This window comes from Dermacentor silvarum, chromosome 9 (genome assembly GCF_013339745.2).
Source record: "Dermacentor silvarum isolate Dsil-2018 chromosome 9, BIME_Dsil_1.4, whole genome shotgun sequence".
Lineage (NCBI taxonomy): Eukaryota > Metazoa > Arthropoda > Arachnida > Ixodida > Ixodidae > Dermacentor > Dermacentor silvarum.
Window position 1 is genome coordinate 59,562,346 of NC_051162.1, and position 14,081 is coordinate 59,576,426.

The 14,081-nt window shown below is 46.1% G+C and overlaps 2 protein-coding genes across 3 annotated transcripts; both read right to left on the bottom strand.

Annotated features, from left to right (window-relative positions):
* Positions 1–6,803: 6,803 nt before the first annotated feature.
* Positions 6,804–9,625, bottom strand: LOC119463619 (uncharacterized). Of its 2 annotated transcripts, XM_037724446.2 has the most exons (5): positions 9,392–9,624; positions 9,215–9,307; positions 9,046–9,117; positions 8,627–8,961; positions 6,804–8,482 (listed from the first exon to the last, which is right to left on the bottom strand). In XM_037724446.2, exons 1-5 carry the CDS (start codon positions 9,453–9,455, stop codon positions 7,790–7,792), a joined length of 1,257 nt encoding a protein of 418 aa, XP_037580374.1. In that variant the 5' UTR covers positions 9,456–9,624; the 3' UTR covers positions 6,804–7,789. The 2 variants fall into 2 exon arrangements, with proteins under 2 accessions (XP_037580374.1, XP_049512149.1); XM_049656192.1 differs by having other exon boundaries at positions 6,804–8,961; positions 9,392–9,625.
* LOC119463620 (uncharacterized) lies at positions 9,500–11,731 on the bottom strand. Its single transcript, XM_037724447.2, has 5 exons — positions 11,316–11,731; positions 10,370–10,466; positions 9,863–9,987; positions 9,640–9,785; positions 9,500–9,547 (listed from the first exon to the last, which is right to left on the bottom strand). The coding sequence occupies exons 1-5, from the start codon at positions 11,548–11,550 to the stop codon at positions 9,500–9,502; spliced, it is 651 nt and encodes a 216-aa protein (XP_037580375.1). The 5' UTR covers positions 11,551–11,731.
* Positions 11,732–14,081: the final 2,350 nt, after the last annotated feature.

The following is a 14,081-nucleotide window of genomic DNA, read 5'->3' on the forward strand; positions in this document are numbered from 1 at the left end:
CCAAGCTTTGACATATTTGCTGAACATTGCTCAACCGAAGGGATGGATTGCTCGTTGGGTCAGCGAAATCCAGCAGTTCGCGTTCGACGTCGTTCACCGCCCCGGAAAGAAGCTCCCCGACGCGGACGCTTTATCAAGATTACATATTCCGGAGACTGACATAATTAAAACTCAGCATGTAGCAAGTATCTGGGAAGACACAGTAGATATTGTGTTGAAGGATGGAAAGTTCGAGGTACCAGAAACAGATCGCCAGAAGGTTTTGAAGCTTAATCGTGGACACGACGGCTTTTCGAGGACATATATGAAGGTGCAGCAACGTTTCACCTGGAAAATGTGAAAAATGACGCACATGAATATGTAAAGACTTGCCATGATGGCCAAGTGCGAAAAGCAAAATATAGACCTAAAGGAAAAGAAATGACCATACCGGTGTACTCCAATGTGCCATTTGAAGTTGTCCAGCTCGCCTTTGCCGAGAAAGGGGAAGGAGTGCGTAAGACGCAAGCTTTTCTAGTTGCTATTGACCAATGTACACGGATGGCAGCCGCGAAACCAGGGAACGATGACTCCAACGCTGTCATTTCTCTTATGCAACGGGAAATGTTTAAGAATACTAAAATCATTGTCAGCGACAACGGTCTAGCATTCAGAAGCGAAAGGTTAAGAGCTTGGGCAGAGGAAAGGAGAATCACCCTGCCGTTCACTACACGTACCATCCTGAGGGTAACGCTCTGGCCGAGTGATTAATTCGCGATTTGAAGACATTCATTACACTTTATCCAAATTTTCCTGGCGGCTGGAAATACACTCTAGAAGCTGCTGTCCAGCATCACAACCACTCCTATACGGCTGGCCTAGGTTGCACGCCACATTTTGCTGCCTCTGGAACCAGCCCATGGCTACCGGCGGATCATCGCCTGGGAATAGCAGGCAAGATAATTCTACAAGAACGTGCCAAGATTAAAGACCAACAGCAGCAGTACAAGCTATCAATGAAAAAGTGTTATGACACTAAACATCGGTTTAAAATTCTAGACATCGAACCAGGACACTGAGTCCTTGTACGCAAAGGATTGGGCGGCTCGAAGTCGCCATTCATCGGCCCCTACATGGTGACCAAAACCGTGAAACAAGAAGGTGTTCTGAACGCCATTTATTACGAAGCACAAGATTGAATCCAGCGCCATCGGCAACGTGATCCCATATTACCCCAGGAGGGGAGACAATCAAAGCCGCGGAGGGTGTGAAGAGCCTGAAGTGGAACCTCCGTGAAGATAAGGAAGAAGGCGACCGAGACTGGGGCTGGGTGCACGGAGGAAGAAGTTCATTAAAATGGCGGACTAAACAGACCGTTTCATTATTATTTCCTTACAACAAAGAAGAAAAAAAGAAAAAAAGTCACGTCATCAGCTAACAGAACTCTGGGTTTCTAAAATGTCATTTGCGTAACGCTCCGAGACACGTAAAACTACTTGCCTACAAATCAATAGTCAGGGCTAAGTTAGAGTACACATCTCCCATCTGGAACGCACCCGAAGTAGGTCTCACTAATGCCCTAGAATCCGTTCAAAACCGTGCTGCTAGATTCATTCGAAGCTAGATATGCTTCGTATTTACATAAAATCATTGCGTCATCCCTGAAAGCCGAGTGTAACTTGTCGCCGACGCATTGCAACCCTCTCTTTATTTCAAAGGTTCCTTATCTGGCCACCTAATTGCGCTCCTTACATTGTCCCTGCATCTCAAATATCTCATCGCACTGGTCATGCGCTACAAGTTTATCGCCCACGTGCACGTACTAAAGCATTTCCTGCTTCATTTTTTTCCCAGAGCAGCAAAAGACTGGAACGGCCCTTTTCCCAACATCGCCACTGTCACCTGCCCATCGAGCTTCATTCATAGCATATCAAATGTAACATCACACTGATCGTTGTGCTAACAATATTGACTGTAAAAAACCACCCCTTATGTAATACACCCTCGGGGGTCGTTAAGGAAATAAAAAAAGTTGTCGCAATGTCACCCGAAAGGCGAAGCATCAATTGCGATAGCAAATTAGTAGAGAGCTATACGTAGTAAGGATAGTAGTTTTATCACCTGTGTAAACTTGGACATGCAGCAGTACCAGAAACGCGCAAAACTGTTGGCGACGCCGTAGGCGTGTTGCCCGCATTCGCACCAAACGCGCATGGCGTTGGTGAGTGTTGCCGGTGCCTCTGGGAGCGGCTCGGAGGTTTTCGACAAGATTGGAACGGGACACTCGTCAAGCAGCGTCGGAAGTCTTTACCACCTTCTCGCCTCACAACGTTTTTATATACGAGTAAGTAGGCATTTGGTGCCGCTGCTAAACGTCGCCCCCCCCCCCCCCCCATCGCCTTTCGCGCGTCGGGAGAAGTGCCATTGGCTCTATAAATATGATGTTTGTAAAGGAGGAAAAAGACGCTTATTTCTGCAGCCCTTCATGGAGCACGGCGCAGAACGCGCGTTTGCTCCCTGTCGTGAGTTCGCTCCCCGTGAAAGTGCGCGTCCCTCGCGCCCTTTCACTCGCACATACAGCATACGGCGCGCGTCGACGATTTCATCACCATTGCTGAAATCCGCTTGGGAGTGTCCATAAAATTGATATCGCAATAATATGACATGAAATGAAGTACTTTCTTTACCTTTGTATTTGTCGAGGAATGGGGGAGTCAAATGTGACTGTAGAAGTAGTGTATCCGAAGAAGTCGTTTTACACCTCTAGAGAAAGCAATAGTCAAAGGTGCTCAATAAAATTAAAACTGCGAAGAGTATTTTTTTTTTCAAAACAGAAATTTGCTTGAATCCGCATCGGCAAAACGACAGATACATTTTTTTATTTTGGTGTGGGCAGAATTTTAACACGTTGCCTGTCGATACAGCATAATTCTATATTTCGACTAGCATCGGAAATGCTCATTGTAAGTTGAATATGCGCGCAATGCCATGGACGGAAACACAAACTGCGCTGACGCACACGGCACTGATATGCTGGAACTAGACTCGCTGCGTCCGAAATAATTGCGTAAAGCTGCGGTTGGGCAGCACAATATTGTAGTTTTGCTTTCGGTTGCGAATTCCAGCGCACTTTGATATGCAGGGTGTTCCATTACACATGTTCGAAGTTCCTCAAAGATCAGCAAAATGCTGTAAGAAAGCAATTTCCACGACACGGTTTTCATAAGAGATGCATGCATTTAATATTGCTCGAGTTATCAATTAAACTGAAACTTAGCTGACATGACCTCAACTGACGGCTTGAGTGGTATGAATACGCCTTGTCTTCAAGCGAGCATAAAGCGGGCGTCCTTATCAACCGTGGTCTCGACCGTGATTAGGTGAATTAGTGTAAAGCACAATAGTTCTTTTTGAATTACCAGCTTGAGTAATATTATGTGTGATTCCTCTGTGATAAAGAATCCCTATAACATACGTATCGTATATTTGATATCTTTAAACACATTTCGAACCCAACTTTCTTTCACACCGTGCATATTATATATATATATATATATATATATATATATACTACATATAGGTGGTATTCACGTGACGTCACGGAAGAGCATCTGGCGGGCGCTGTAGCGGAAAGGGCACAAGCTGCGTTGGCCACTATGAAACCGCCATATTTTTGGGGAGCCGGTGTCAAGAAAGCCTATCTCCGCTGTTGAAGCGCTGACGATGTGTGTGTTTTTTTTTACTTTAGGAGGAGTCACTAAAGTGCCTATCTCTTGCAACTTTGCAAGCATGAATGCCAGCCCCTCATTAATGCACTTAAGCACGTACGCGCAGAATTTAGAGTCCGGTGCGAAGGTGCGCTACGTCGAGAAAGTGGAGCTTTGCGGTGGCGTCGATCCACTTATGCTTACTGGCAAAGAGGCGTCATTTGATCTCGCGCTCGTACCCAAGGTAGAACTTTCTGATATTAAGGGCTACCTTGTGCACGCTACAAGCTTCATAACTCACGAACAGCTGGAAGCAAGAAAATCCCTGGAGTCGCACAACTATTTGACCAGCGGCTTTGTTCAAGAACCCCAGCTGAGAAGACACGGCGAGCACGTCATTGTGCGCACGAAGGTAAGACAATCTAAAACGCTACATCAGCTAGTTGGTCTTTGTATTACCGGGTCGAATTGTAACGCTAACGGGTAATACTTGCCAATGTGTGTGACAGTAGTGTGATTCGTGTTCGGAATGTTTCGCTGCGCAGCGAAACATCGTAGCACTTTCTCAAGTTACTGCCAGCGAGCGGCACTTTTTTCATCGTTTATGTACCGTTGCTCCTTGATAGTAGATGAAAATTTCAGGAGTAGGCTTTCGCGCAGTGCAGCGTCCAGCAACGCAGTGCCTTCCGGAGTTAAGGGAGCGAAAACGATACCAAAGAAAATCGTTTGTACGCAACAAGTCAGCTACCACCATGCTGCACCTTTAGAAACACTTGCTGTTTAGCGGCTACTTCCAGCGGTTCACCTTGCTCCAGCCCCTCTCCCCCCCCCTTCCTTTTTTTTTTGCAAATTCCCGTCACCTGCCCAAGCGTTTACTACGTTCTACAAATTATCGCTACCGGCGAGGCCGCGAGCTTTGCATACGTATGCGCAGTTGCGATTCGATTGTGCAAGCATAAAAACCACTCGCTGGTGTTTTGCTTATTTACACTCATGGATACACCTACATTAGTTTCACTCACTGCTGATTTAGTAACTCGCCTTGCTTTTTGTGCAGTGGGGCAACCTGTGTTCTCAGCATGCATAGAACCAGCAGCTAAATAGATCACTTCCTCCGTTTGCAGGTAAACCACTCCCAGGCAATTTCCACTCAGCCACTCGAGCCATGGCTTCTTGTCAAGCAGGATGGAATGGTCAAAGCTGCACACTGCACGTGTATGGCGGGTCTCGGCGAAGCCTGCTCACGCATTGGTGCACTGCTCTTCTATTTAGAAGCAGCTTCAAACTTTCGTGATGGTCAGGCTTGCACTGATAAGGAAAATGCATGGCTGCCTCCATACTCAAGTACTGTGCCTTGTGCGCCACTTGCACACATCGACTTTGCGTCAGCTACCACCAAGAAAAGGCGGCTAGATGGACATCGATCATCATCCTCAAAGAAACCAGCCACCACTATTGAGAGGCCTTCACAGTGCGAATGGAAGGGCTTTCTCGACAGAATTAAGAAGGCTGGCAAATATTCTGCAGTGTTGGCACTGAAAAAGGACTATTGCGAGGAGTTCATTCCTGTGCAAGTGAAGCACTCCACTGCTCTTCTCGGACACTTGGCAAGAGACAAGCCATTGTCAAGGGATGCGATGCTGGAGGAGTGCGAAATGTTGGCCCAGGCGTATGTTGTAGAGCCAAAGGTATTTATATTTCCATTGAAGGATAGCTTTATTGATATAAAGTAACTACATGTTGCATGACAGACAAGGCACTGCTAAAAGCTTGAAACTACCAGTGTTTACATTGCCCAACCTGCATGGTTGCTGCTAGCTAAGTGCAGTTTTGTGATCATGTACATTGAATTAGTGTGAAAAGTCATTGTATTGAAAATGCAGGTCTGTAAAGATGTGGAAGCGGCAACGAGAGGTCAGTCGGCCTCACCAACGTGGTTCGCCTTCAGAGCAGGCCGGGTCACAGCATCGACAGCCCACGCAGCTTGCCGAACGACCTTGACTCAGCCATCTGTGAGCCTGGTTAAGAAGATCTGCTACCCGGAGGAGAGCAAGTTTTCTTCTGCTGCAACTAATTGGGGTCTGCGCAAGGAGGACACTGCCAGGAACCAATACGTTGCTGAAGCATCCAGCCAGCACAAAGAGTTTGTTTGCAACAAGTCTGGATTGCATATTAGTTCACATGAGCCCCACATGGCAGCAAGCCCAGATGGCCTGATTTCTTGTGCCTGCTGCCAAGATGGCGTTTTAGAAATTAAGTGCCCATATTCAGCTGCTTGTGTAAAGGACGTTGTGACCCAGAAAAGTGGCTGCTTAGAAGTTGCTGCTAGTGATAATACACTAAAGCTGAAACGACAACATGCTTACTACACGCAAATACAAATGCAGCTTTTTGTTTGCCAGCGCAGCTATTGCGACTTTTTTGTGTGGACACCAGCAGATAGCCATCTTGAAAGAATCTTCCTGGATGCCGAATTTTGTCAAGGGGTCGTGAACAGGAGTAGGGATTTTTTCAAGATAGTCCTGTTGCCAGAGTTGTTATTTAAGACCTGGACAACATCTTCAGAGAACAAAAATGGGCCTGAAGACTCTTCTGATGACGGAGCACTGCATTTCTGTTATTGCGGTGGTCCAGAGTCTGGAGACATGGTAGAATGCAGTGGCCCAGACTGTGAGGGTAAATGGTTTCACTTTCAGTGTGCCAACTTGAAGCGCCCTCCGAAAGCGAAGGCTTGGTTCTGCAAGGGTTGCAAACCCCGAAAGTGATAAATATGCATATTTGTAGTCCTGTTATAGGTAATGTAAGTGCACACATGAAAGGACCTAGTGAACTTGTTCTGTGAAATTAGCCTTACAAAATATTGCTGCATACAAGGGGAAACTGAACAGAGTCATCAAACTGTTCACCTTATCACTGAATTTTACATAGCGAAGTACATTATGAAGGAGCAGTCTAATAAATGTGGAATCTTTGGATGACAGCAGGTATTTTTCATTCGCAGCAGTTTTGTTTCTATTGCAGTGTTTTCTCTAGCATGAGTGCTGCACACGTTGGGTCGCTGGGGTTCTTTGACATAATGGGCTCGGCATGTAATGCACATGGCAAAACATGGTGGATTAGGGTAGGAGCGGATTTCAAGGAACGAAAAGTGAACTTGTGCAAGACAAATTTAGGTGGAAAGATTAATTTTATTTCCAGTGCGACGAGGTTTATTGTTGCCGATAACGTTGCAATAACGTTACGTAAAGGTAGGCACTGCAAGGGCTTTTCGTAGCACGGGGCTCACTCGCGATCACGGCACGATACTTCGTCTTCCTCTTCAGTTGGCACATACACAGGGGCGGCCTCTGCTTCATTACACCAGCAGTTCTTTCCGTTGCAGTACATGGCAGATCCTTAGGTGTGGCAGGGCCCCTTCATTTAAAGGGGTTGAGACATCAAATTTGTGGCTTGCGCGTTGTTTGTTTCAAACGTTTCTTATTGCTCCATAAAGCATGATACACGCTGGAAGGATCATATATTCTCGGTAAATAATTTAATATCGCATTATTTATGTGCACCAATTTCGGTTTCTCGGCGCCGAGTTGGACAGTGACGTCACTGGCTAGGAAGCTTGGTCACGTGGGCCCACAAGGCTGTGACGCACGCACTGCTGCATCGTCTGCTCTCGCACACACGTTTTGTACCAGCGCAAGCAAACAAACCCACGCCGACAGTTGCCATCGCTAGCTGCGGCAGCTCCGATTCCGACTGCGTCTTCGTCCGATGCAGCTTATACTGCACTCTAGACTCGAGGCTTGCCCCGTGCTGTGGGTCACCGCTCATCGTACGTCGCTCTAATGTGGTATGACGTCACTAAAACACGTTACGCTTCCAACACAGTGACGTCGGTGTTAATCGCGCTAGCGATGGGTCTCGATCGCGAGAACGAGCATTTAGGCACTCTTTGGAAGCAAATTAAAATATATTTAACACGTTTGCTGTGTCGAACACTTCATGTTGAGTGTCCTTTCATACAGAGGAAGCCTGCAGCAGGCCTTTTATACCCTCAAAATTTGGTGTCTCAACCCCTTTAAGTAAAATTTAGATTTGGCGCATCCAGATCACTCAACATACACAACCGATTTGCTCAGATTTGTCAGCGCAGCACACACCGCAACAATTTTGTCAAGTTGTGTTAGAGTGTCCTCGCTTCGCACTGCTAGCAGATCAATAGGGATGGTGCTTGAAAAAATTTTGTACTTTCGCCTCAGCAAACCTATCACACGTTCCACGTGGATGCGCACATTCGCAATTTTCCTAGTTTTTTCAACCTCCGAGGCTGATAGCTGAGGTTTGCCCCTTGTGAATGCAGGAACCTCAAGGCGTGCACGATGAATGCCTACGGCATCACCAATCGTGAATCCTCTGTCGGCGAGCACCGTGTCACCTGGGAGAAGGTGGTTCAACATTCCACTCGACTCTGTTATAAGCTTGTCGCTTGTCCTGCCTCCCCACCCTTTGGAAATGAAAGTGATTGCTCCCTGAGGTGCTATTCCTATCAGATATTTTGCCGTGTTGTGGTGCTTATACCGCGACCACGTCTGTGACCTAGGGAGCATTGACGAAGGGCGCTCAATGAATATCTCGAAGCAGTCTATAATGACTGCCACACTCGTGCCAAATGCTTTTCTGAAGGCCATTGGCATGGTCTGCTGCAATTGTTCACGACTGGGCCAGTCCACCAGCTGTTTTAGTCGTACATGCATGGCCGCGATCCACCGGTTGACTACTCGTGTTGCTGTGGCTTGGCTGACCTGAAAGATAAAGCCAGTCACTATTATAAAGCAAACAGGGCCATCTTGCCACCAAATGTTAGCCCACGAGAGTATTATAACATATACGTGATGCCAACTGTAAATAAGTGCTCGCAACAATACAAATTCCACCAGTCCACTTACCTCAAATCTATACGCCAGGTCCTGCAAGGGCACTCCTAGTCGCAGCCTCACAAGTGTGAGCACAAGCTCTTCGAACTTAGTAAGCACATTGTTTGCGCTGTGCGACACACCACTCTCGAGAAGCGCGAACAGCGCTATCAAAACTGTGTAGCTTGGTAGGCCAGTGTAAAATTTTACACGGTTGTCGTCTTGCTCCAATGAAGCTTTAGACAACTGAAGTCTACGCAAAGAGCCCTTCACTTCGTTTAGCTCTGCACGTAGGGCCTGGTTGTCGCCTTCGAAGCTGTTTAATGCACTGCTTGTGATATCTGTTTGGGTTTCAGCGTCCTTTAGCACTGAAAGAAACATACAGAGAATACATTACTACGCGTGTCATATTCAGGTGCAGGCTGCTATGAGATATGTGCCACTGTACTTACATGACGTGGTGTTCACTGAAGCTTCAGCCGTCGAAGTGGTGGCTTGAACACCAGCCTCAGAGAACTTCACATCTGATAAATAAATAAATAATGCAAGAATGTAACACTTGGACTCAGCATGTTGCTGAAAACCTCTGGTTTGCTGCAATTGCATGAATGCAGTACTCACAGGATGCGCCATCCACTGCAGCTCCAGCAGTAGAACCAGTTTCAGCTGAGACTGGGGCCCTGCCTACCTCAGGTGATGGCATGGATGGTGGGTCTGCGGTGAGGCATTAACAGTCATTTAAATTGTGTTCTTAAGGTGCTCAGGCCCTTTGCAACTGTGCAAACAAAGATCACTCACGAAATATGTCAGCTGCAGTATCAGCATCTTGTGGTACAGTTGCAGCTGGTACTTGTTGCAGCATTGTTGGGCCTGCATTAAAGTGTTATCATTGGCATTTCACAACCATCAACCTTGTTTCTGCAACAACTCGGGCGCATCAAAACTGCACATATCCTGTATACACACAATAAGGCGCCTACAGCTCCAGAAAGAGAAGCACCCAATAGGTCATGCTGGGCGACTGTCGGATATGCGACACTGCTTACTGCAAGAAATGGGGTAGATGAGGGGCCACCTGCAGTGAGGTTGTTCTTGACAGAAAGACTAATCATGCAACAATTAACTGCATGAGACATATGTGACTCATTGCCTTGGTCATTTTGTACTGCAATGGGACTTGCAAGTGGTGTGCCTGCATAAAAACAAAGATGTTAAGACGCTGAATGTCATTAAAGGAAATATTCCCCTTGTATGAATCAGCCATTTTACTTGTGACAGTACTGTTCACAGCACTCTGCTGTGCATTCAACATTGTAGTCAAGGGTCGCAGCACTCTGCTATCGGCCTTTTGGACCACCTTTGGAGTCGCAGCCCTCTTGCAACGTCGCTGGTGCCTGAAATAAAATGTACCTCTCTGTAAAAATGTCTACGTTGTACTCATTACCACTACTTGCATTGATGATTCTACCTCTACAACTGCTTGCTATTTGTCACAGTGCTGGCACCAGTTCTCACAAATTTGTATTCTCTTGGAAACTGAAACCCGCCTACTCTCTGCAGACACAACTATTCTCAAAATAATGCTAACTTGGAAGTAACTGATTGGAATGCATTACTTGATGACTATGTAACTTATACTACGTAACTGCAGTCGGGAGTGCAATATAAAACATAGCTGCTGTATCAACACAGTGTCCGCCAGCACCTCTTAGGTCTCAGCTATTTTTAAAGTCTGGGTTTGCTGTGCGCTACCAGAAAGAGCACATACATACATACCTTTCTTCAGATCGAGTTGTTGACTTTGTGTCATACCCTAGGTGCAAGCTTGGCGCCCAGTCCGGGTTCGTCAGATCCATTAAGTAGGATGGCCTGCCTGCAAGTATGAACGAGACTGCGTTTGCACAACAAAACAAGTTCCTTGAAAACTGACGCATTTCTAACAAGAATAGCCACTGGTTGCAGTAGCAAGAAGTCTAGCCATTACTTGAGGCCACAACTGCACGACAACCAGCTTTTACACAAAAATCACGCAGTGTGCTAAGGGCTCTCGGGCAAAATAACTTCAAACAGCAGAATCAGCAGTACGACAGGCTTCGCTCGTTTCCGGAACAATTACGCCAGCATCATAAACACGAACAGGCATGATGTCATAGCATTAGTTAATTTCTGGGGTTTTACATGCCAAGACCACTTCGAGTTCTTGCTTTAGCGCTACTCAGTTTGAGTATGAAGGAAAAAAGGGAACAGGTGACAGAATACGATGCACCAACTTGCCCAATCTACAGTACTTCTGAACCACTTCGAGGCACGTCGCAGCGGGGGACTCCGGAATGATTCTGACCACCTGGGGTTCTTTAACGTGCACCCAATACACGGTACACGGGCGTTTTTGCGGTTCACCCCATCCCATCAAAATGCGGCTGGCGTGGCCGGGATTTCGTACCGCGAAATCGCGCTTAGCTGCGCAACGCTCTAGCCGCTAAGCCACCACGGCGGGTGTCTTGGCATTTAGTGCAACTCAGTTTGAGTGAAAGGGAACAGGAGAAGGCGGCAGAGTAGCAACCACCGTGTTGTCTTTTACTACAGTTCACTACCTAAAGCAAGCCTTCAAACGTTATGCTAACCACATACGCTACAGCATTACTAGCATCGACCACGTGCAAGCCCTACCCTTCAAATTCGCGCTGCGTAATTTGTAGCAGAACGACAAATATGCACTCACCAGAAACGAAGTGCTCGCTGCAGACTTTGTAGTGGGTAGCGTCTGTATTAATGTCACCCCGGTAGAGGCGACGAAACCATTCCGCTCGACGCTTCGTTGAGATCTCTAAGGTCTGGCTGCATTGCCAACGAACAACATTCGGCACAGAAAAAAAACTAAGCTTCTTCGTGTTCTCACCAGAGTCAGTTTTCCGCCGCGACTCGTTGTTGCATCCGAACACAGCGCAATTAACCATGACTAAAATGATTGCCGAGGTCCTTGAGATTGCAATGCCTGCTGCTGCACTTCAAAGCACCACGAAACGAAAGCATTCCCCCAAGGATATGGCGGCCGGAAGCGGAAAGCTCGCCGCGCCGGCCTGAGCCCTTCCGGTCATGCTGCACGGGATCACAGTGTTGCTTACGCGTGAATACCACCTATAAACCCCATTGAAAATCCCAGATTGCTCGTCATGGACTTCAGTGCCAGTCATGCTGGAACACGTTCTGGGTATGATGGACCTCATCGTGGGTATGTTGGGTGGGTGGCGGGTGTATTAGGTGGTGCTGGGTAGATAGTGGGTGTACTGGGTGTATGGTGGCATACATAGTGAATGACCTGTGCAAATGGTGGGTGAATGATGGGTGTACAGACGTGAGCAGCCGTGCTCAGCACTCGGGAACAGCGGCTTCCGAGCTCTCCGGAGCCAGCCAGCGACATCTAAGGGTAGTTGCTGGGTCCTACGTCTCCAGAACCTACCGTTTAACGTCGGACCCAGCAGCTAGCGTTAGGCCCGGAAGCCGCCGTTTCCGCGTTGTAGACAAGGCTGCTCACGTTTGTAGTGGTTGGATAATGAGTGAACAGTGTGCGTGCTGGGTGAATGGTGGGTGTACTGGGTGGATTATGGGAGAACAATGGGTGACTATACAGGGTGTTTTAGCAAACACTTTCAAAAATGTTTAAAGGTTACCTGTGGCAGATAGCACAATTCTAGTTCATGAGCTGGTCTATTAGAAGAGGCGGACATTACTTGCAAAAAAATATAAATCCATAATCAACTATATAACCTAAAACTCACTAATGAAATTTTTAACTAATTACCTTATGCCCCATATTCCAATTTATGAATTCTAGCCGTTGAGTTCGCAAGGCGGATCCACGAATTATCAGGATGACACCAGTTTCGAGATATTCATTCCCAGACTTTACGAAAAAATGTATTATTTGCTTGTGGTAGATAGCACGATTCCAGTTCATGATCTCTTCTATTCAAAGAGGCGGGCATTACTTGCATAAAAAATTGAAATCTTCTGTTCAAGAATCAGTGTTACACTTTAAGCAGTTAAATAAACGTTGGAAGTGGTTTATTTGCTACCATCAGATACAATGAACTTGTTCAGTCACACATTTGGAACTTCATCATGTTAAGCTCAATGCTCTAACCTTTATGTAAATTTTGAAAGGATATCTGGATATATAGCACTGACCTATGGCTGAATGACGATAGTAAGACGGTAAGCCTAGGCTTTGTTGTTAAATCATTTTATGATTATCCTAGTCGTAAAATACATTTCTCGAATTTCAGTGTGACTTCTCATGTGGTCGGGTAGAATAAATTGCAACTGTGATGCATAAACAAGGGAAGTAAGGCATGTCGTTGGGCTGATTGGTTTACATATTCAGCAAAAATTTTAAACTGCGCGGTGAAAGCAAAACATGAACTAAACGTGTGTGAGCTTCTATGTTTCTGTTCACGTCTTGTCTTCTTCGCGCAGTTTTAAAATTTTGCTGAAACAAGGGAACAGGCACAAGTGCTGTATTGAAATGAAAAACTTACTGAATTAGCAGAATAAATGTACCATAAGAATTAGAATGTTGTTTCATTTCCAGGTTTAGCTGCACTTGTAACAGTGGTCTAATTTAGACTCCAAAACATGCAATTGGGAGTACTCCTTGCATTAAATCTAGCTGCAGTTCAATTAGCTGACAAGTGTTCCCTGCAAGATCATGGAGCATATAATCTACTCTCATATTAAGAACTTTCTAGACGCTAACTTCTTTCATCCTTCGCAGCACGGGTTCCGCAGGGGCCTGTCTTGCGAGACCCAGATTGCACTCTTTCTTCATGACATTCATACTAATCTTGACAAGAACATTCAAACAGAAGCCACATTTTTGGATTACGTGAAAGCGTTTGACAAAATAAAGCGTCGGCGCCTATTACTAAAACTTTCACATTTACATCTCCATTCTGATATCCTAAAATCGCTCGAACAATTTTTAACAAACCGGTAGCAATATGTCTCAGTTAACAACCACGCTTCTAACGTTGCCTCCATCACGTCAGGCGTACCACGGGGATCCGTCCTTGGCCCCCTTCTTTTCTTGATCTATATTAACGATTTACCCTTGCACGTATCCTGCCAGATCCGTATCTTTGCCGATGACTGCGTCATTTACCGCGCAGTCAACATCACTGACCAAACAGCTCTTCAAATTGACCTTAACCACATACAAGAATGGTGTGATCATTGGCTGATGACACTCAACTCTAATAAATGCAAACTTGTTTCATTCACCCGACGTCATCGCCCCCTTCGCTTTTCTTATCGAATTAGTAACGTCTCTGTTGAATTAGTAGAATCTTACAAATACTTATGTGTCGCCTTGGCTAATGACCTAACCTGGAATCTGCATGTTACTAATGCAAGTTCATCGGCTAACAAAAGATTGGGATTTCCAAAACGCCACCTTCGCTTCGCTCCATTGCATGTAAAGCTGTTAGCC